Below are 22953 nucleotides of genomic sequence, written 5' to 3' on the forward strand. Positions count from 1 at the left end.
TAAACACTGGCATCTGCAGTGACACATAAACTGTAGACAAATTTGCAAACTGTAAAGTACTTCCTAATCTGCCGAGTGATTGGCAAACTATAAAGTACCTTGTAATAGTGTAGAGTTCCCTGCAAACTGTTAATTACTTTGTAAACTATTTTGTAAACTATAAAGTGCTTTGTAAACTGAAGTGCCTTGTAAACTGTAGAGTGACTTGCAAACTATAAAGTATCTGAAACTGTAGTAGTTTGCAAATTGTAGAGTACTTTTGCAAGTGATACAGCACTCTGTAAACTGTAGAGAGATTTGCCAGACCCAGAGCGTGGTGCCCCAGTGAGAATCTGTGGACGAATCTGGCCTCACGTCCTGTGACCCTAGGACTGCTGCAGGCACAGAGCAGCCCCTGCGTCTCCATAGAACAAGCAGGCCAGTGGGCTCGGATGCTGGGGCAGAGCGGAGCTCCAGCGCAGGCCCCTACCCGCTTCCGAAAATCCCCGTCCCTTCCCCCCACAACCCACCCCTGCCCAGTTTGTGGCTGGCTGTGGCCATCCCCTACCCTGTGGTGCCCCGGTCCGGTCTGCAGAGCTCTCTCGGGCGGGGCTCGGGCGGGGCTCCGGGGGCCGCTGTTAAGGTCGGGGTTCTGTCGCCCCCTGGCGGCCGCAGGGGGAGACGACTGAGGCCGCGCTCTCGGACTGGGGGAAGACAGGGCGCGCGCACACAGGGCGGCCCGTTCACTGCCGCACTCATTCATTCGCGTACTCACTCTAGAAAGACTGAGTGCCCTTCAGGAGTCGGGCCTATTCTAGGCTTGATTCACCCTGATTCTTATGAGGCACAGCGGTAGATCAAACTCTGCCTACACAAAGCAGAGTAATTAGCTAGACGTGTTGGGCCGGGTGGGGAGGAGACTATCTGAGCCAGGGTGGTCAGGAAAGCCTTCCCAGGGAAGGAACACTGGAGACGGGAATTGTGAACGGGAGCCAGCTTCAGGGATATCTGGGGGGTAGGGGGAAAGAGAGCGCTCCAGGCAGAGGGCACAGCCAATGCAAAGGCCCTGTGGTGAGAGCAAGCCTACCTGAGGGAGAAAAACTAACCTGAGGGAGAGAGGGGGACAAATGCCCCTGCATGCTCTGACCCACAAAAGGGTTGTTCACAGGCAGAGAGGCCTGTCCCAGCTGAGGGCTGTCTGGAGGCAAGAGCCTAACTTGCTTCTGGCTGAGCTGAGGGTGGGAGGAGTGGTGGATAGACCTAGAGAGCCACCCCTCATGAGGACCCAAAACCTCCTTCTGGGATGAGGGACATGGGGGCCTAGCTCAGATCTTGAGGCAAGGCTGGGCAACTCCCCTCAATGCACACTCCACCTCTGGTCTGTGATTGGGTTTGGGGTGAGCACGTGAACCCTTCCTAGCCAATGAGAGCAGCCCTAGGACCTGGGCTGGAACACTGAGCCCATGGGCCCAGGGGTCCTGACCTGTTCCCATGAGGGGAGTGTGAGAAAAACAGCTATAGAGGAGACAAATTCTTCAGGACATTAACTGAGCCCCTGAATCCAACTGTGCCTGAAGCCAAACACAGTTCTTGTTGAGCAAACAAAATGCCCTTCTGCATCAGTCTGATGAAGGAGGGTTTCTGCCCCAGCCCAGGCCTCAAGGATTTTGGAACCAGACTGAACCCTGGCAAGGTGGCCTTCACAGGGTGCACTTCCTGTCCCCAAGCCCCTTTCTCTATCTGTGACAAGGAACTGGATACCATTTCCAAGGGCACCAAGAGTCTTTGTGGTTTTCAGATGAGGGAATGAGCTCAGATTTGCCCACAGAATAGGCTCAATGGTGGAGCTGGGCTCTCTGATGTCAAAGCCTTCCATGGCTTTATCTCGCTCCACAGCCCTCATGCTCTCAGACTAACCCCACAGGGCTTCCTTCGGCACCTCTGGGCCTTTGCACATACTGCTCCCTCTGCCTGGAGCCCTTCTCTCCGTTCTCATCTTTTAAATTTCAGTTCAACATCACTTCCTCCCGCCAGGTTTTCTCCATATGTGCTCCCACAAACCTCCATGATCATTTGAAGGCAGATGGTGTAACCAAACAAACCAAACCCAGTGCCGCCGAGTCAATTCCAACTCATAGCGACCCTACAGGACAGAGTAGAACTGCCCCATAGAGTTTCCCAGGAGCGCCTGGTGGATGTGAACTGCCGACCCTTTGGTTAGCAGCCATAGCACTTAACCACTATACCACCAGGATTTCCCCAGATGGTCTGGGTGTGAATTAGGACATTGTCACATTGTCAGCTGTGTGGCTCTGGTGAAGTTACTTCGCTCTCTGGGCCTGGGTCCCACATGTACTCTGGGGATGAGAACATAACCACCCCAGAGCAGCCGGTGTAGCATTAGAGGCAGTGAGAGCACTGGGCACCATGTGTGGTGTGGTGGCCACTCTCTGTGCCTGGTACCACCACTCTCCTTGTGGCTGGGGACTGGCACTGTCCTAACAGCAGAGTGTGCTGGCCTGTTCTGGTGCCCAGATGGCCCTGAATGCTGTGCTCCATCACAGCCTACTGGGAATCCACGTTTTCTCCTTGAGAAAAGGCCTGCTGAGGGCAGGGCCCTGGTGGGTCAGCAGCCCCCACTCCTGCTCACACTGCCCAGGCCCTGCCCGGGGTGAGGAGACCTTCTGGGGCAGCATACATGCCCAAGGAGCAGGGCTGGTCGCTGTCTCACACAGTTTCACACAACCTCTTCCCACTTTTTTTTTTTTTTTTTTTTAAATTAAAACAGCAACTAGGAAACGCCAACCAGTCAGGAAGAAGGCCCCAGAGTGGGCAGTCCTTTCTGCAAAAAATAGATTTTCCTTTTTTTTAAAAAAACAACACTAAAGTCCACAGCCCTTGTCGAGCCAGTCCCAGGAGACAGGGCTGGATGGCGCCCTGGAGCAGAGGGAGCTGCCTGGCCTGCAGGTCCCCTAGGGGGCGAGAGAAACGATGGGCTCCAAACCATGCAAGAAAAAACAGCCAAACCCACAAAGCAAAAGAAACAACCCACAGAGGATAAATTAAAAAAAAAAAAAAAAGATGAAACGATGCTCCCTAGAGGTGGGGGAGTGGGGTTGGCAACTGAGTGCCCTGTGAGGTCCCGTCTGCCAGTGCTGGGTGAAGGCCTCGGGCAGCTCCTGGCATCTCGGTGACCCACATGGCTCATCCCCGTCATGTCCCCTCACCGATGGTGGGCCAGCAGGTATGGCCACGCTGGACCAAAGTGCGCAAAGTCCATTTAGTCAAGAGATAAAAAAATATACAACTTGGTGGCATCTGGGGCCTGGCCAGTGCAGTGGCTGTCCACACAGGCTGTGAGGGGCAGCAGGGTCCAGTGGGGTGCCCAGAGCCCCAGAAGGGAGCTTCAGCTGAACCTCCAGGCCCCTCCAAGTCTAGGATTTGGAGGGCTGGAGGCTTGGGGTCCTTGAAGCAGCAAGGGCAGAGGCACTGGTGGGGCTGGGGGCTCCTGGGCCTGGCTCGGTGCCCCCGATGGACCGGTTCTTTGGCACCTGGGAAGACGGCCTGCTGCAGAGCCAGGTGGGAACAGCCCCCCAGCTCCTCCAGGCGCCCCAAGGCCAAGTGGCAGTAGCTTATAGACGTGGGTCAGCACTGCCCCAGCAGACAGGAACTGAGGTGCTCTGAGGGCTGGGGGTGGGGGGGTCCAAGGCCCCACCCCTACGAGTCCTCCCCCAGGATCTCCTTCACGAAGGCAGCAATGTCTGTCTTCTTGGTTTTGTGCAAGGTGAAGAAAGGGTGCTCCTGGGGGTCAGAGGAGGAGGCACAGTCACCATGGGTGCAGGTGGGGGAGCTGGGCCACCTCCCGCTTGCTCCCCTGGCCCAGGACCCACTTCCCCTGCTGGCAAATGCCTACTCATCCTTCTAAGATCTCTGCCCTGCAAGCCTGCCCTGACTGTTGGAAACAGGTTCAGGGCTCTCCCTCGGCCTGCTTACGGTCACCCTCCAGCCAAACTAAGCTTCACACTTTTCTCCACACACGCCAGGCCTCTGCCCATGCTAGGCCTTCCACCCTTCCTATCATCAGTAGGTAACCCTTCTTTATCCTTCCAGGTGCAGTTCAAATGGTACCTCCTCTGTGAAGCCTTCCCTGATACCTCTGGGTAAAATAGCTCGCCATTCCTCTAGCCCCACCATACCACCTGCCCTGGCACTGCCCTCTGCAGGGCCTGGCATGGAGCAGGGAGCCCCAGAGAGCATGAGCGAATGAGTGACTTGTGCATAAATGAATTAATGAAGGTGCCCACCTCTGGGCATGGGGACAGGCCTCCTCAGAGAGCCCAAAAGACAGCAGGCAGGTCATCCACCCCACACTCACCATCAGCTCCAGGTAGCTCATGCGCTCCGCGGGGTTCTTCCTCAGGCTAGGAGAGAACAGGGCAGGCTAAGGCTGGGGGAGACAGACAGGGAGGCCAGCAGCCCCAGGCAGGCCAGCCCCAGGCCCTGACTGGGCAGCCAGGGAGCACACAAGTGCACCTGGGCTTAGAGAGGGAGAGGGGGACAATTCTGGGGGCTCCCAAGGACAGAGTGGAATCCACGGGTGCAAACTAGAGACCTGGGTCAAGTTTCCTCACCTGTCTGGGCCTTAGTTTCCTTGTCTCTATAATTTCCAAAGTCCCTTCTGATAGTGAACTACTACACTGAGAATCACATATATACTCAGACTCAAGGCCTTTAATCTGGAGAGGAAATTCCTTATCATCCTGAGAGAGGAGAGGCCTCAGTTAAAGGGGGTCAAGGTGGCCAATGACTGCCCAGCTCATTTATCTTCAGTCTTATTTTCTAATAAGAGAAATAAAGGCTATGGATTTTCCTCTAAGTGTCTCTTTCCTATAACACATAAATGTTGATATTTTGTGTTCTCATTGCTTTTCACTTCCAGTTGTAATTTTATGTTTTGAAATCTCTTAACCCAAGAGTTATTTAGAAAAATTTCTTTTTAGTTTCCAGGTAGCTTTTCTTCACCTAGTTTTATTGCACTACGGTCAGAGAACATGGCCTATGTGATCCGCCTTTGGGGAATAATTTACTGATACTTCCTCTGGAAGCTCGAATATGATTAATGCTCATAAGAGTCCTGCAGGCATTCTTTACTTTGGCACAAAGTCCTAAACGTCAACCAGTGCAAACTTGTCCGGTATATTATTCAAATTATTCATATACTTTTATTTTGATCCACCTAGTCTGTCCACTGGTGGAAGGATTGGATTAAAGTCTCTTACTAGGACCAGGGAAACCCTGGTGGCATAGCGGTTAAGTCCTACAGCTGCTAACCAAGAGGTCTGCAGTTCGAACCCGCCAGGCGCTCCTTGGAAACTCTATGATGCAGTTCTACTCTGTCCTATAGGGTTGCTATGAGTCAGAATCGACTCGATGGCACTGGGTTTGGTTTGGTTTTGGTACTAGGACCAGAGAAGCCCTCGTGGCGCAGTGGTTAAGAGCTTGGCTGCTAACCAAAAGGTCGGCAGTTCGAAGCCACCAGCTACTCCTTGGAAACCCTATGTGACAGTTCTGTTGCGTCCTATAAGGTTGCTGTGAGTGGGAATCGACTCAATGGCAACTGGTTTACCAGAACCAGAGTTTTATCAAATTTCCCTTATACTCTTTAGCAATTTCTGCCTTACATATTTCAATACTATGTTGTTTGGGGGTGTGTTGTTAAGGGTCCAGGGCGGGGAGGGGGTGTAGGAAGGGGTACAGACTGGGCCCTGGGGAGGACAGGAAACTCACCACTGTGCAGTGAAGTCCACAAACTCAGGAGAGAACCGGTCAGCTGGGAGCTGGGGGGACGGCTCCTCTACCACCTGCTTCAGCTGTTGGAACGGGGTCCCCCAGGACTCATAAGGAAACCGCAGGATGGCCATCTCAATCTGCAGAGGGACAGTGTTACCGAGGTCAGCATGGCCCTGGTCACCAGATGAACCCACCCTGCACCTGAAAACAGGGTGCAGGGCATCATGGGGGCCTGCCCACCGTGGACTGGCTCCCAGGAGCTGGGCCACCATGTGGGCCAAGGGCTGCTCTGGCTGACCTTTCCAACACAACTGCAGCATCAGACCAAAGGTGAAAGCAAAGCCGCCACCCGTAGCTCTTCTGACCCTGCCTTAAGACACCGTGTATGGAGCAAGCCTTGCCCTATGTGGGACCACTTTCTCCATCATGTGCTTTAAATCACTCTGAAGCAGGGAGGTTTTATGTAAAACCCCAGGTTCTAATCGATCTGGGAAAAGGACAGGAAAAGGCACCCCTGGGCCACTCCTGGCAGGCAGCAATCACCAGAGCCCTCAGACAGTGTCCACTTCTGTCAGCCACAAGCCACCCCTCCCCAATGTCTCCCCAATACAGACACAGCATCCCATCATTTTTAATGACAGAGGATGTGGACGGGAAGTCAAACAACTCTCACACACATCTGCCCCCATGTTCATGGAAGGGCTGCTGGATGGAAGACACATGTGATTGGTGCTGCCTGCCTGGCCCCAGCAGGTGTTTAAGTTTGCAACCCCTCCTCCGCCCTAAAGCCTCCCATCCCCGCCTACTGACATCCTATAAGGCCCATCTACGATGCCTCCTCCTCCAGGAAGCCTTCCCCTTCCTGCCCTCATCACTGTTTTTCTCTGACCTCCTGGCCACATTGGGTCTCATCTCTCCTGCATGGTTGTGACTCCCACGGGCACCCTCCAGGCACCCAGCCCCGAACGCTGCCAGGAGTTGGTGTGAAGTCAGATTCTGGATTCCAATCGTGACAGCTGGGATGAAAACAAGGACCCAGGCAAGCCTGGCCTCTGTCTGGAGGAGCACAGGGATGCTGTGACTCTAGCACAGTGCCCTTGCTGGCAGCCCACAGGCACACAGAGCCAAGAAGCCATGGCCCAAACAGACAGCGTGGGTGTGCGGGCAACTGGTGCGCAAACCAATCGCCGATGATGATGCTAAAAAAGTACCTTCCCATTAGCCCAGAGGCACAAATGCAGCACATACCAGGGCATGCACAATGCAGCGACGTGGGTGAGTGTGCATGACTGTGTGTGTATCGGTGTTTGTGTGTGCAATGTGTGTGTATATTTGTGATTCTGTGTGTGTGCCTGTGTGGGGCATTGTGTCTGTGCCTGCATATCTATGCATCTGTGTGTGTCTGTTTTCATACCACAAACCTCCTGAGTCGGGTGCTTTTCTTAGAATGTTGGCTGATTCCAACATGCAGGAGGGAGGGTTCTGTAAGGGCCACCAGAGAAGGAGTCAGCACCTGCCAGTGTTTATAAGTAGGGAAGCAAATTGTCCAAACCTTTGACCAAGTTACCCCCCTCTTGATAATTTTTCTAAAAAGCTCAAAAAACGGAAAACAAAGTTGCTGCCACACCTGGGCATGGAGAGGCGCCTCACAGTGTCACCTAGACACTCACAAGACAACACTTTACTATGCTTAGGAAGCTTCTAAACAGTGCAATCACCAACAAAAGCTCCCAATATTGTTACAAACATGGCACTAAAGAGACCACAGAAAGGATGCTGTTTACAGGACGAGAGCTGAAGCAAGGAGCAGAGCGTCACCTGGTGGGACCTCAGCTGCGAGCGCACGCGGCAGTCACTCAGATTTTCCACTGCTCTGCGCACACCCATGAAGGACGGTGAAAGGACCACAAGCACTGACTTGGGGGCTACAGGTAAATTTTAGCGAGTGGGCAGATTTGCAAGCGTGGAATCCACAAACAACGAGGGCCCACTACACCCCTGTAAAACCTCAAACGTTCACAATAATACGAACATCAACACTTGGTCAGTGTTGATTATGGGCCAAGAGCCTTCCCAAATGTTCCAGGCCCGGCTGCCATCGAGTCGACTTTGACTCATGGCGACCCCATGTGTCAGAGTAGAACTGCGCTCCACAGGGTTTTCAAACTGCTGAGTTTTCAGAAGTAGATGGCCGGGTCTTTCTTCCAAAGAGCCTCCGGGTAGAGGTGCGTTAACTGTTTGCACTACCCAGGGCCTCCAGAAAGATGCATATGAGGAGTTTACAACAATCAGAGATACATGAATGCTGTAATGTTAAGTGGAGAAGTCTGAATGGGTATGTGCGAAAAAGGCAACGAAAAAATTCCAGAAGGAAATGTATACTGTTGGGAGTTAGCAATGGGGGAAAGATGTGTTTTGTTGAATGGTACTATGATTTTTTTCTTCCTTTTATTTTCCCTCTGTATTTTTACATTTAATTAATTCTATGACCTGGGGGAAAACTCTAATCTGTACAATGGTTGCTACTCTCCAAAGGTGGTTCCCCCCACCTCCCCTGCTCTGTGTGCCCGCCACTCCACCCACCATGAGGTGGGGTCCCTTCCCCCGCCCTCAAGTCCAGGCCGGCCTCTGACTAGCACTGGCCAATAAAATGAAACGGAAGTGGTGCTGGGCCAGCTCCAGGCCAGGCCCTGAGGTGGACTTCCTTTTTGGAAGCCTTCCACCAGAAAAGGGTTCCAACTCTCCTGACTGCTCTATGCTGAAAGGAGGCCTAAACCGGCCACATTTCTGAGCCATACAAAGGGTCACCGTGACTGTGAAGACTGCCAGCTGCATATAGCCCATGAGTGCCCCAGCCACTGCCAGGTGGAGCAGAAGAGTCACCCGGAACAGCCCAGCCCATACTGCAGACACTTGAGAAATAACGACCCTTGTTGCTCCAAGTCAGTGGGTTTTGGAGTGGCCTGACACACAGCATGCTGACACCTGAGGCACACACTTAGCACACACTTGGCCAAGTTCCAGTGTGGACATTAGGAGGCCACTGGGACAGGGTGGGTCCCCAAAAATGATGATGGACAAATAAAACAAAGGGGGGGGGGGAGAAGGTGGGGAATGAAGAGGGAGGGGAACCAGGTGTGTATAGGTATGTGTGTGTGATGTGACCATGAGTTAGATTCCATGCATCCAGCCAGTTTAGTGTGGTCTCTCTGGATAAAAAGAACCTCTTCTTTTTATTTTTTAATTTTTTCATTACCATTGGCATAAACGGTATGCCAGCCACTGTGATGCCTGTGGACCTCAGAGGTAAGGTGTTATTCCGGTTCTAAGGCATTTACAGTTAAGGTGGGTTCCTTTTGAAATGTGTGACACTCAGACCAGAGTCAGAGCCTCGTTACTGTACAGGCTGAGCATTCTATTAGGTGATGCTTCCTGGATGTGGTCGTTTTGGAAACATTTGCCTTTTTTTCCCCTTTATTTCTGTAACATAAAGCTTGCAGGCATAATTATTGCTTTCCTGTATGAATCGACTCGACGGCACTGGGTTTTTTTTTTTTTTTTTATGATAGTTAGGGAGACCTGATGGGTTTGTTTTGCTTTTCTGTGTCATCTTTGGAAAACCAGAGGTATCCCAAGTAACCTAATAGAAAGGCGCCCAAGATAAAGTAATCAAAGCTCTCAATGGTATACTGTAACACCCCAGATCAGTGGCACCACAGTGCCACTCACCTCATTGGTGACTTGTTATTACCAGATCACATTTCTCAAAATGTATATTACCAACCAAAAATTTAAACACAAATAGCATGCATTTCAATACTGAAAACACATGTCATCCAAAAAAAAGAAATTAAGGAGAAAAAATGTAGTAATAAAATTAACTCAGGAATTAGAAAACTCTTACCTATGAATATACTGTTACCCCTTCAGGTTTAGAATATTCACCTCTACTTCAAAATGAAAGAGTTTAACTGAAAAAATGATGTCTCAACAATATTAAGCAAAACAAAGACACCACCCCAATTCCACCTCCCTGACAAGAAAAATTTTTTTATTGTGCTTTAATTTTTTTTTTAAGTGGAAGTTTACAAATCAAGTCAGTCTCTCATACAAAAACTTATACACACCTTGCTATGTACTCCTAGCTGCTCTCCCCTAATGAGACAGCACACTCCTCCTCTCCACCCTGTATTCCCCATGACCATTCAAAGCTCCTGTCCCTGCTCTGCCTTCTCATCTTGTCTCCAGACAGAAGCTGCCCACATAGTCTCATGCATCCACTTGAGCCAAGAAGCTCACTCTTCACCAGTATCATTTTCTGTCTTACACTTCAGTCCAATCCCTGTCTGAAGAGTTAGCTTTGGGAATGGTTCCAGTCTTGGGCTAACAGAAGGTCCCAGGATCATGACCTCCCAGATCCCTCCAGTCTCAGTCAGACCCTTAAGTCTGGTCTTTTTACAAGAATGTGAGGTCTGCATCCCACTGTTCTCCTGCTCCATCAGGGATTCTCTGTTGTGTTCTCTGTCAGGGCAGTCATCGGTTGTAGCCAGGCACCATCTACTTCTGGTCTCAGGCTGATGTAGTCTCTGGTTTAAGTGGCCTTTTCTGTCTCTTGGGCTCATATTTACCTTGTGTCTTTGGTGTTCTTCATTCTCCTTTGCTCCCTCAGGTGTATTGAGATCAACTGATGCATCTTAGATGGCCACTTGCTAGCATTTAAGACCCCAGATGCCACTCACCAAAGTGGAATGCAGAATGTTTTCTTAATACATTTTGTTATGCCAATTGACCTAGATGTCCCCTGAAACCATGGTCCCCAGACCCCCGTCCCTGCTACTCTGACCTTCGAAGTGTTTGGTTGTATTCATGAAACTTCTTTGCTTTTGGTTTAGTCCAGTTGTGCTAACCTCTCTTGTATTGTGTGTTGTCTTTCCCTTCACCTAAAATAGTTCTTATCTACATCTAATTAGTGAATACCCCTCTCCCTTCTCACCCTAGTAACCATCAAAAAATATTTTATTCTGTGTTTAAACTATTTCTTGAGTTCTCATAATAGTGGTTTCATACAATATTTGTCCTTTTGCAACTAATTTCACTCAGCATAATGCCTTCCAGATTCCTCCATGTTATGAGATGTTTCATGGATTCATCATTGCTCTTAATTGTTGCATAGTAACCCATTATGTGAATACACCATAATTTATTTATCCATTTATCCGTCAACAGGCACCTTGGTCGCTTCTATTTTTTTTTGTTATTGTAAACAGTGCTGCAATGAACATGGGTGTGCATATGTCTGTTTGTGTAAAGGCTCTTATTTCTCCAGGATATATTCCAAGGAGTGGGATTGCTGGATCGTATAGTAGTTCTATTTCTAGCTTTCTAAGGAAGCACCAAATCAATTTCCAAAGTGGTTGTATCATTTGACATTCCCACCAGCAGTGTATAAGTGTTCCAGTCTCTCCACAACCTCTCCACCATTTATTATTTTGTGTTTTCTGGATTAATGCCAGCCTTGTTGGGGTGAGATGGTATCTCATTTAGTTTTGATTTGCATTTCTCTAATGGCTAATGATCATGAACATTTCCTCATGTATCTGTTAGCCACCTGAATGTCTTCTTTGGTGAAGTGCCTGTTCATGTCCTTTACCCAATTTTTAATTGGGTTATTTGTCTTATTGTTGTTGAGTTTTCACAGTATCACATAGATTTTAGAGATCAGACGCTGATCAGATTTGTCATAGCCAAAAAATTTTTCCCAGTCCATAGGTAATCTTTTTACTCTTCTGGTGAAGACCGTGGATGAGCGTAGGTGCTTGATTTTTAGGAGCTCCCAGTTGTCTAGTTTCTCTTCTGGTGTTTGTGCATTGTTAGTAATGTTTTGTAAACTGTTTATGCCATGTATTAGGTCTCCTAGCATTGTCCCTATTTCTTCTTCCATGATTTTTATTGTTTTAGATTTTATGTTTAAGTCTTTGATCCATTTTGAGTTAGTTTCTGTGCACGCTGTGAGGTATAGGTCTTGTTTCATTTTTTTACAGATGGATATCCAGTTATGCCAGCACTCTTTGTTAAACAGACTGTCTTTTCCCCAATTAACAGACTTTGGGCCTTTGTCAAATATTAGCTGTTCTTATGTGGATGGATTTGTCTGGATTCTCAGTTCTGTTCCATTGGTCTATGTATCTGTTGTTGTACCAGTACCAGGCTGTTTTGACTATTGTGGTGGTACAATATGTTCTAAAATCAGGTAGTATGAGGCTCCCACTTTGTTTTTTTTAGTAATGCTTTGCTTATCCGGGGCCTCTTTCCCTTCCATATGAAGTTGATTTGTTTCTCCATCTCATTAAAAAATGTCATGGGAATCCCGATCAGTATTACATTGTATCTATAGATCGTTTTGGGTAGAACAGATATTTTTACGATGTTGAGTCTTCTTATCCATGTACAAGGTATATTTTTCCACTTATATAGGTCTCTTTTGGTTTCTTGCAGTAGCGTCTTGTAGTTTTCTTTGTATAAGTCTTTTATGTCTCTGGTAAGATTTATTTCTAAGTATTTTATCTTCTTGGGGGCCACTGTAAATGGTATTGATTTGGTGATTTGCTCCTGGACATTCTCTTTGTTGTTATAGAGGAATCCAACTGATTTTTGTATGTTTATCTTGTATCCTGATTCTCTGCTGAACTCTTCTATTAGTTTCAGTAGTTTTGTTGAGGATTCTTTAGGGTTTTCTGTGTATAAGATCATGTCATCTGCAAATAGAGATACTTTTACTTCTTTCTTACCAATCTGGATGCCCTTTATTTTTTTAATTTTTATTGTGCTTTAAGTTTACACATCAACTCAGTCTCTCATACAAAACCTTATACACACCTTGCTATATACTCCTAGTTACCCTCCCCCTAATGAGACAGCACATCCCTTCCCTCCACCCTGTATATCCGTGTCCATTCAGCCAGCTTCTGTCCCCCTTGGCCTTCGCATCTCCCCTCCAGACAGGAGCTGCCCAGATAGTCTCATGTGTCTACTTGATCCAAGAAGCCCACTCCTCACCAGTATCATTTTCTGTCTCGTAGTCCAGTCCAATCCTTGTCTGGAAAATTGGCTTCGAGTATGGTTCCTGTTTTGGGCTAACAGAAGGTCTGGGGACCATGACCTCTGAGATCCCTCTGGTCTCAGTCAGACCATTAAGTCTGGTCTTTTTACTAGAATTTGGGGTCTGCAACCCACTGCTCTCCTGCTTCTTCAGGGATGCCCTTTATTTCTTTATCTAGCCTAATTGCTCTGGCTAGGACTTCCAGCACAATGTTGAATAAGAGTGGTGATAAAGGGCATCCTTGTCTGGTTCTCATTCTCAAGGGGAATGCTTTCGGACTCTTTCCACTTAGGATGATGTTGGCTGTTGGCTATGTAAAAATGCCCTTTATTATGCTAAGGAATTTTCCATCTATTTCTATTTTGCTGAGACTTTTTATCATAAATGGGTGTTGGACTTGGTCAAATGCCTTTTCTGCATCAATTGATAAGATTATGTGGTTCTTGCCTTTTGTTTTATTTATATGATGGATGACATTAATTGTTTTTCTAATGTTGAACCAACCCTGAATACCTGGTATAAATCCCATTTAAAAAAATGGTATATGATGGATGACATTAATTGTTTTTCTAATGTTGAACCAACCCTGAATACCTGGTATAAATCCCATTTGGACATGATGAATTTTTTTTTTTTTTTTTTATATTGTTGAACTCTATTGGCTAGAATTTTGTTGACGGTTTTTGCATCTATGTTCATGAGGGATATAGGTCTGCAGTTTTCTTTATTTGTGGTGTCTTTACCTGGTTTTGGTATCAGGGATATGCTGGCTTCATAGAATGAGTCTGGGAGTATTCCATCCTTGTCTATGCTCTGAAATACCTTTAGTAGTTGTGGTGTTAACTCTTCTCTGAAAGTTTGGTAGAATTCTCCAGTGAAGCCGTCAGGGCCAGGGTTTTTTGTTGTTGTTGTTGGGAGTTTTTAAATTACCTTTTCAATCTCTTCTTTTGTTATGGGTTTATTTTGTTGTTCTACCTCTGTTTCTGTTAGTTTAGGTAGGTAGGGTGTTCCTAGAAATTCATCCACTTCTTCTAGGTTTTCAAATTTGTTAGAGTACAATTTTTCAAAGTAACCTGATACAATTATTTCCAATTGGGTCTGTTGTGACATCACCCATCTCATTTCTTATTTGGGTTATTTGCTTCCTCTCCTGCTTTTCTTTTGTCAGTTTGGCCAATGGTTTATCAATTTTATTAATTTTTTCAAAGAACCAGCTTTTGGTCTTGTTAACTCAAATGTTTTTCTGCTCTCTATTTCATTTAATTCTGTTCTAATTTTTATTATTTGCTTTCTTCTGGTGCCTGAAGTTTTCTTTTGTTGCTCTCTTTCAATTTGTTCAAGTTGTAGGGATAATTCTTTGATTTTGGCCCTTTCTTCTTTTTGGATGTGCGCATTTATTGCTATAAACTGACCTCTGAGCACTGCTTTAGCTGTGTCCCAAAGGTTCTGATAGGAAGTGTTTTCATTCTCATTGGATTCTATGAATATCTTTATTTTGTCCTTAATGTCTTCTATAACTCAGTAGTTTTTGAGTAAGGTGTTGTTCCGTTTCCAAGCATTTGATTTCTTTTTCCTGCTTTTTCTGTTATTGATTTCTACTTTTATTGCTTTATGGTCAGAGAAGTGGCAAAATTATTTTGATGTTCATTCTTTCCCAGTCACTGTCTACAGAAACACTGAGTACAGAAAATAAAGTTGCAGTCATATAATAACAATAATAATGACAATATCAGTAAAATCTAAAACTCCTCCATTGGTCCTACACCAACCCCTGACAGTGTTCCCACCTGCCCTCTCTTCCATCTCCCCTCAGATCCAGCTACCCAGGCACATCAGGTATGTGGCTACCTCAGGGCCTTTTGCGCCTGCTGCTCTGTCTCTGGGACCCCTCTGCCCCCTCACTCAGTCACCAGATGCCTGCCCTGGTTCCTCACCTGCAGTAGGGGCCCTTCCCCCCACCGGTCACTTCCCACTCCTCCCTACCTCACAGGTCCCCATGCCCTGGGTCATCCTCCATCTGACTGGTTTATTTACTGGGTGAGTCCACTCTCCAACCGCAGAGGGGTAAGGGCAGGTGGGAAATTCCCCTGGGGCCAGGATCTCTGGGGCAGGGAAGGTGGTGACACTATCAAAACTCTAAGGACAAGTCCATACCTGGAACACACATCATCAGCTCCACCAGCTGAAATGGGGGACGATCACTCCAGCTGGTCAGCGCCCTCCTTTATGATGCTAGCTGTGGCTGTGTGCAGCTTCTCCACAGGCCTACTGTTACGCACAACTGCCTAGATGCAGGTGGGGAAGCACCCAGCCTATCTTTCCTGACCCTCCAGTCCACTCTCCCCTCCTGCCAGAGCAAGTGTTCTAAAACGCAAATGTGAACAAAAAAATAAATAATGACCCTGACCCTCACCTTTGCCCTGAGCCCTGACTCAGGGAGCAGTAGGGAACTTCTGAGCAGAACAAGAGACACACACAGGCCTGGAACTATCCCTGTGCCTCGATGACCTAGAGGCAAATCATGGGTACAGAGAGGAGCCCTGCACCACTCCCTCCACGCAGCTCAGTGGTAACAGGTGGGCACCACTTCCCACCTGCCCAATGGTGACATTGTAGGCTATGCAGGCTCGGAGTCAAGAAGCTCACCCACCCCATCCCCCAAGCCCAGTGAAAGACACCTGGATCCCGCATACAACACGCTCTTCACTATGAGAAAGATCTGAAAGGATTTTCATTGTTTTCCTTTTGACATTTTGTACATATGAAGAGCTCATTTAATTTACTGTGATAGGATATGACTTCTCAACAATCACCATGAGCTCTTCAGAATTCTTCCAGAGTGAGAAATGTTTAATGGGTGAGTTATCTCAAGATGTCAAGATCCTCTTGTAGAGATTGGATTTAACCATCAGGGAAGGGGTATAATGGCACCTGCACAATGCTCTGAGGTACATGGTTATTTTGATGGCACCTTTTCTTCTCAGAGTTTGAGGTCAACATTTCTCTCCGGGACCTAAACTATGTTATCCCAATGGCTCGCAGATGCAGGCAGGCCCCCTCCTAGCCCTCCCTGACCAGCAAGGATAAGACCCCCATTACCATTGTGATGCCGAGGCTCCAGACATCGGACTTGACATTGTAGCCCTTCTGGTTCAGCTCCGGGTTGATTCTCTCAGGCTGTTGGGGGGACAGTGAGTCGTGATAACATACCCAAGGGTGAGAATACCCAGATGGGGGCACCTAAGGCCCTAAGAACTAAGTCTTCCTCCCCCTCCCCCACATTGAGGGATCCCGCTGCCTCACATGACAGCCACAGACACTGTGGCCAACAAGGGCTAGGGTCACAAGGTACAACCTGGTGTCCTACCCTGCCTTGGGCAGGGGCTGCAGGGCCCACTTCCCTGGCATTAGAAGAGAGGCAGAGTCTCCCTGCATAGGGGTCTGTGTTGTTTACATTCAAACAGGGGTAGTTTGGGCCCAGTAATGACATTGGATAAGCAGGGACTGCTTGGCCAAGGCGGCGCACCCAGGGCCCGGTGGGCGGCGGCACTCACGGCCATGTAGGGCTTGCAGCCGGCGTCCATAGTCTTAGCCACGGAGTCCACCAAGTAGCCACTAATCCCAAAGTCGCACATCTTCACATGGCCCTCCTTGTTGATGAGCACATTGGAGGGCTTCACGTCTACAGGGACATAATGGGTTGTCTTAGCTCCTGTCCATGGAGTTCTGGTGCAGGCATGGCACCCAGCTGTGTCAGGCCATACCATGCCCTACCACCAAGAGCCTGTCCTCAGATGAGGACCCTAAGGGTGTGGGAGGTGGTGCCACTCGCCCATGTCATGCAGTGGGTGGTGGCACAGCTGAGACATAAGCCAGGTCCTTCTGACTCCACTGTTGCTGGACTCCGGAAGTCAGGACTCCTCCTAGCAGTACCCACAGGTCCCAGAAGGCCCCAAGAGGCACAGGGATGTCCAGGCAGTGCTGAGCATCACAGGTGGCCACAGGGAGATGAGCCCTAGACTGGCAGTCAGGCTCAGCTCCTGATCCCCCAGGCACATCATCCATGAGCCTCTCTGAGCCAGTTTGCTCATCCTGACAATGGGGAGAAGTCCACCCGCCTAGGGGGCCTGGACGAAATGATATACACTAACAAGTCACGCCTGCTCCCACAACCTCCCCACCATGAGTCCCTGTGAGGCCCCTTCCCCTGTCCCCCTATAAAGTCCCCCATGATGTCCCTCCCTCACGTCCCACCCCGAGAGTCCCCTGTGAGGCCCCCCATGAACCCTCACCCTGCCCACACGCACCTCTGTGGATCACGGAGAGTTTGCTGTGCAGGTGCTCCAGGGCCCTCACAATCTGTATTGCGGGTAGGGGTGGGGAAGGGATGAGGAGGGGCTATTTGCAGTGCATTGACATGCACAGAGCAATTACTCCACCCCTGCCCAGTGTGGCCCTGTCTCCTTTCCCCCCACACACACACCCCAGCCCCTAGCCCCTGGGGCTGTCCACTATCAGGGCAACCCCGCTGCAGACATGCTGCCTGTCTTTCTTTCCCCCGTCCTGCCCCAGGTCTGCCAGGTCTCAAGCCCAAGACTTTCCCAGGAATACCCCAAGCCTAAGACCCCGAAAGTCCCAGATCTGTGACATCCCTGGCCTATCAACACTCTGATCAGGCTCTCCTCAGGTAACCTCAGCCTCTCTGCAGCCTTCTGCTCCTCTCTCCACCCCTGCAGAGCCAAGTCCACTTGCTCGGAGCACTTGTCCATGGGCATGGGCACATCAGGATGGAGAAACACCACTTATATACCTACAGTTCCCTTTCGCCCTGGCCGCTGGGATGCTCACTCTCCTCAGGGAAAGTCTACAACCTCAGCAGGAATGTGTTTTGGATGCTAACCTCTCCCCAATTCAGCTCATCTCTACCATCCTTTTCCCTCATCCTGCTTGTACCCCTGTGGGTTGCCTCATGGCATTTTGAGAATGAGGAAGTTGTAAATACTCAGGTCCTTTTTGAAAAACTTCCTGAGACTGGGAAGTTAGGAGAGGAGCCCTGGTGGCACAGTGGTTAAGTGCTCAGCTGCCAAATGAAAAGGTTGGTGGTTCAAAGCCACCAGCCACTTCACAGCAGAAAGCTGTGGGGAAGCTAGGGAGAAAAACATGAAGGCCTAGAGACGGACCTGTCAAGCCTGTGTGGCCCCCGGATGCCCTCAGCAAGAAGCTCTGGTCCTGGCTGGGACCCAGAAGCAGTAGTCTCGGTTCAGCGGCTGCAGGGGCCCAGCTCTGCCCTGGATACCACAGGGCAGCCAGGCTCTGCCCACTGGAGCAGGGCCAAGGCCTCCAGCCCCAGCCCAGGCCCAAAGCCACTTACCGACACAGCAATCTCCCCCAAAATATCCTCTGGAATTGTCATGTTTTTGTCCAGCACCTTCCGGTAGAATTTATCCAGAGAGGTGTCCATAAGCTCCATACAGATCCACACATCACCCTAGAGTGGAGATAAGGGGTCAGCTCATGCAGATCTCGCCTGTACCCTGACCCCCACCAGCCCCAGGCCCACCCTCGGACATAGCCCCCGCCTACTCAGCCCCCACCTTTACTGAGCTCCACACCTGTGTTCTTCCATCTTGCTCTCGAACTTTCTCAATCCATCCGATTTTTGCCACCCCCCAATTGTCTACACTGGTGGGCCCACATACCAGCCTCCCCCCTGTTCTGTTGCCTCTTGCCCCCCTCCCCCCCCATCTGATCTCTAATTCCAAGACATTTTCCAAGGAAAAGAGATAAAAATACGAACCAATCATGTGCCTCCAACAGGGGCTTTCAGGGCCAGCTAAGCCAGCTCAACTCCAGTGCCCTGTCCTGCAGCCCCTTCTACTGCGGCCCCTGCACCCACCATGTCCCTTGTCCCAGCTTACCTCCAGGACCCTGTCCTGTAGTCCCTCCTACTGCAGCCCCTGCACCCACCACGTCCCTCGCTCCAGTTCAGACCCAGGACCCAGCCCTGCAGCCCCTCCCACTGTGGCCCCTGCACCCACCACATCCCTCACTCCAGCTCAGACCCTGCTGATGATGAGAATGGTCCTTACGAGCCCCCCACGCAGAGCACTTGCTGTGGGCCAGGCCCATGCTACGTCTTCTAATGCAGAGGACAACTTCAGGAGGGATGGACAATTACTCGCTTCATTGTACAGATGGGGAAACTGAAGCACAGAGCAGTAGCTAGTGGGGAAGCCAGGCGTCTGGGTCCTAAGGACCAAGCGGCGCTGCCTCTGCGAGGACAGGGACTCTGCCACCCATGTTGTCCCAGCACCCACATGCAGTAGGTTTGCCAATTGAGCAAAATGATGATGGCGGGTTGCCAGCTCGACAGATGGTGGGCACTGGCCCAGCCCCCGACCAGGCCATACCTCTCTGAAGAGGGCCCCGTAGAAGGTGACAGTGTAGAAGCAGTCAACTGTCCGCATGTTGATGTCCAAGTCCATGAGCAGCCTCTTCTGCTCCTGTGAGTTCACGGTGGCTCGAATCCGCTGTTTGGGGGAAGGTGTGACATGGCTCAGGGGAACAGCCACAAAGGGGGCCAAGAGCCAGGGGCTCTGAGAGCCATCGCCCAGCCTACCCTGGAAAGCTCTGCCCCGTCACTGGTTCGGCAGCAGGGTAGCCGCAGAGCTGGGAGCCGACCAAAGCTCATCAGCTGAACAAAAAACCAATGGCCTGTGAGCCTGTGTCAGGCTCAGCTCCCACTCCTCCTCCAGGCAGCTCTCCGAGGCAACTCCCGGCTGTAGTGCTCCCCTGGAGGGCTGGGGCGGAGTGTGGTCTGCTCACCTTCACAGCCATGATGGTACCACTCTGGGCATGTCGCACCTTCTCCACTACCCCATAGGCTCCACGGCCCAGCTCCGAGATGGTCACCAGGTCATCGGCTTCCACCTCGAAGTTCTTGAGGGGACAGAAAAGACAGAGAGTTGATGGCAGTACTGTAGAGACAACTGGGGCAAGTCAAAGAGCTGACCAGTCAGTCAGGTCTGGGTTCAAACCCTGAACCAGTCACAACTCGCTATGTGGCCCTAAGAGAGTACCTTAACCTCTCTGAGATGCTCACTGCCCTCAGTACAGTAGCACCAAAATCAAAGGGCCTCTACAAGCGTTAAGCAAGATAGACCATGAAATACACCCGCTGGCCCAGGGAGCTAGAAAAATGCCCCTCCCCCTTCCCTCCAACCCTACTCAAGCCTTTAAATTGAATCGTTCCTTCAACCAGTATTTACTGAGCACCTGCTACGAGCAAATTCCTACTTCAGCACTGGGACACACACAGAGAAGAAAACAAAGGTCTTGGTCTCATAGAAGTTGCCATTTATGGGGAGAGGCAGACAAAGAAAGAACAAGCAAACCACTAAAGAGTGGCAGCCATGGCAAAGGCTAGGGGTGAAGGAGATGGGGGGACAGATACAGGGCAGAGGCTTCCCTCAGCACTAGCCACAGTCCTCAGTCACTGGCGTCCTCCCACATCATCTGCAGGCACACGGAGGACAATGAAGGGAAAGACGCCAGTCCAAAAAGGCTACACACTGTGCAATTCCACCTCTGTGACTTTCTGGAAAGTCAGTAGAGGCAGTAAGGAGGCCCTGGGTGGTGTAAACAGTTCACACGCTCGGCTGCTAACCGAAAGGTTGGAGGTGAGAGTTCATCTGGAAGCACCTCGGAAGGAAGTCCAGGGAATCTACTTCCCCAAAATCAGCCACTGAAAACGGAGGGGATGCTATGAACCGTTTACGCCGAAAAATTATATAACTTAAGGGGAAATGGACAAATTCCTTGAAACACATAAGCTCCCTACACTGACTCAAGAAGAAATAGTGGCTCTCAACAGACCCACAACAAATGGAAGAGCAATCAAAAACCTCCCAGCAAAGGAAAGTCCTGGACTATATAGCTCCACTGGGGAATTCTACCAAACATTTATAGAGAAAATGACTCCAATCCCACTTAAACTTTTCCAAAAACGGAAGAGGAGGATAGGGAACACTACCTAACTCATTCTAAGAGGCGAGATTTACCCTGATACCAGAGCCAGACAAAGATATCATAAGAAAACTATAGACCAATATCCTTTATGAATATAGATGCAAAAATCTTCAACAAAAAACTAGCAAACTGAATCCAAAAACATGCTAAAAAGATTATATGCCACGATCAAGGGGGATTTATCCCAGGAATACCCCCAGGGTAGTTCAACAATAGAAAATCAATCGATATAATGCACCACATTAACAGAATAAGGGAAAAGAACCACAGATCATCTCAATCAATGCACAAAAGGCATTTGACAAAATTCAACACTCTTCCACGATAAATACATTCAACACGACAGAAACAGTGAGAAACTGACCTGATTTGTAAACTTTCACTGAAAGCACAATAAAAATTTTTTAAAAAGATAGAAACAGAAGAGAAATCCCTCAATGAAATAAAGAGCATTTCTAAAAAACCTACAGCTAACATCAAAATCAATGGAGAAAGACTGAGCTTTTCCATTAGGTTCACAAACAAGACAGGGATGCCCACTCTCACCACTGCCTTTCAACATTGTTCTCAAGTCCTAACCAGAGCAATTAGCCTAGAAAAAATAAAAGGTATTTAGGGAATTTAGAGACCAAACCCACCGCCGTCGAGTCGATTCCGACTCATAGCAACCCTACAGGACAGAGTAGAGCTGCCCCATAGCATTTCCAAGGAGCCCCTGGCGGATTCGAACTGCTGACCTCTTGGTTAGCAGCTGTAGCACTTAACCACGATGCCACCAGGGTTTCCGGAATTTAGGGAAGGAGGTAGTAAAACTATTTTCACAGATGATATAATTCTATACACAGAAAACCTCAAAGAATCCACAAGAAAGGTTCACTAATAAATGAACTCAGCATGGTGGCAGGGTACAAGCTCAACACACAAAAATCAGTTGGCTTTTTATACATAGGCAACAGCAGGTGGAAAAGAAATTAAGGGAACATTACCATTTACAATAGCATCTAAAAGAATAAAGTAGCTGGTAAGAAAATTAACCAGGAAGGTGAAGACTTGTACACAGTAAACTATAAAACATGACTTAAAGATATCAAAGACAACCTAAATAAACGGAAGCACATTCCATTTTCGTGGACTGAAAGGCTTAATACAGTTAAGATGTGAATACTACCCAAAGCAATCTATATATTCAATGCAATCCCCATCAATGTTCCAACAACCTTCTTTGTAGAAATGGAAAAGCCAATCTTCAAATTTATATGGAAGGGCAAGGGACCTCGAATAGCTAATGTAATCTTAAAGGAGAATAAAGTAGGAATGCTCACATGTCCAGATTTCAAAACATATTACAAAGCCACAATAATTAAAACAGTCTGGTACTGGTATAATAAAAGACATGTGGAGCAAGGTATTCAAAGTTCATAAACAAATCCATGTATCTATGGTCAACTGATTTTCAACAGGAGTGCTAAGTCTATTCAGTGGGGAAGGAAGAGTCTCTTCAATAAATTGTTATGTGCCGTTGAGTCAGTTCCAACTCATAGAGATCCCATGTTTAACAGAACGAAAATACTGCCCAATCCTCTGCCATCCTCACATTGTCGCAGCCACTGTGTCAGTCCATCTTCTCAGCAGTCTTCCTCTTTTTCACTGACCCTCTACCTTACCAAGCATGATGTCCTTCTATAGGGACTGGTCCCTCCTGATAACATGTCCAAAGTATGTGAGATAAAGTCTCACCATCCTTGTTTCTAAGGAGCATTCTGGTTGTACTTCTTCCAAGAGACTTGTTCGTTCTTCTGGCAGTCCATGGAATATTCAATACTCTTTGCCAGCACCGTAATTCAAAGGCATCAATTCTTCCCCAGTCTTCCTTATTCAATGTCCAGCTTTTGCATGCATATGAGGCAATTGAAAACACCATGGCTTGGGTTAGGCGCACCTTACTCCTCAAAGTGACATCTTTGCTTTTTAATGCTTTAAAGAGGTCTTTTGCAGAAGATTTGCCAAGTGCAAGGCATCATTTGACTTCTTGACTGCTGCTTCCATGGGCATTGATT

At 48.7% G+C, this 22953-nt stretch overlaps 1 protein-coding gene across 1 annotated transcript in view; it reads right to left on the reverse strand.

Annotated features, from left to right (window-relative positions):
• Positions 1 to 937: 937 nt before the first annotated feature.
• MAP2K3 (mitogen-activated protein kinase kinase 3) overlaps positions 938 to 22953 on the reverse strand; it is a 38846-nt gene continuing 16830 nt past the window's right edge. The window contains exons 4-12 of the mRNA XM_049874786.1: positions 19694 to 19807; positions 19279 to 19398; positions 18240 to 18356; positions 17176 to 17227; positions 16423 to 16550; positions 15968 to 16045; positions 5767 to 5906; positions 4355 to 4400; positions 938 to 3780 (exon numbers count right to left, since the gene is read on the reverse strand). Coding sequence (XP_049730743.1) covers positions 3697 to 3780; positions 4355 to 4400; positions 5767 to 5906; positions 15968 to 16045; positions 16423 to 16550; positions 17176 to 17227; positions 18240 to 18356; positions 19279 to 19398; positions 19694 to 19807 — 879 coding nt within the window. The 3' untranslated portion in view covers positions 938 to 3696. The remainder of the gene's footprint in view (positions 3781 to 4354; positions 4401 to 5766; positions 5907 to 15967; positions 16046 to 16422; positions 16551 to 17175; positions 17228 to 18239; positions 18357 to 19278; positions 19399 to 19693; positions 19808 to 22953) is intronic.

This window comes from Elephas maximus, chromosome 2, assembly GCF_024166365.1.
Source record: "Elephas maximus indicus isolate mEleMax1 chromosome 2, mEleMax1 primary haplotype, whole genome shotgun sequence".
Lineage (NCBI taxonomy): Eukaryota > Metazoa > Chordata > Mammalia > Proboscidea > Elephantidae > Elephas > Elephas maximus.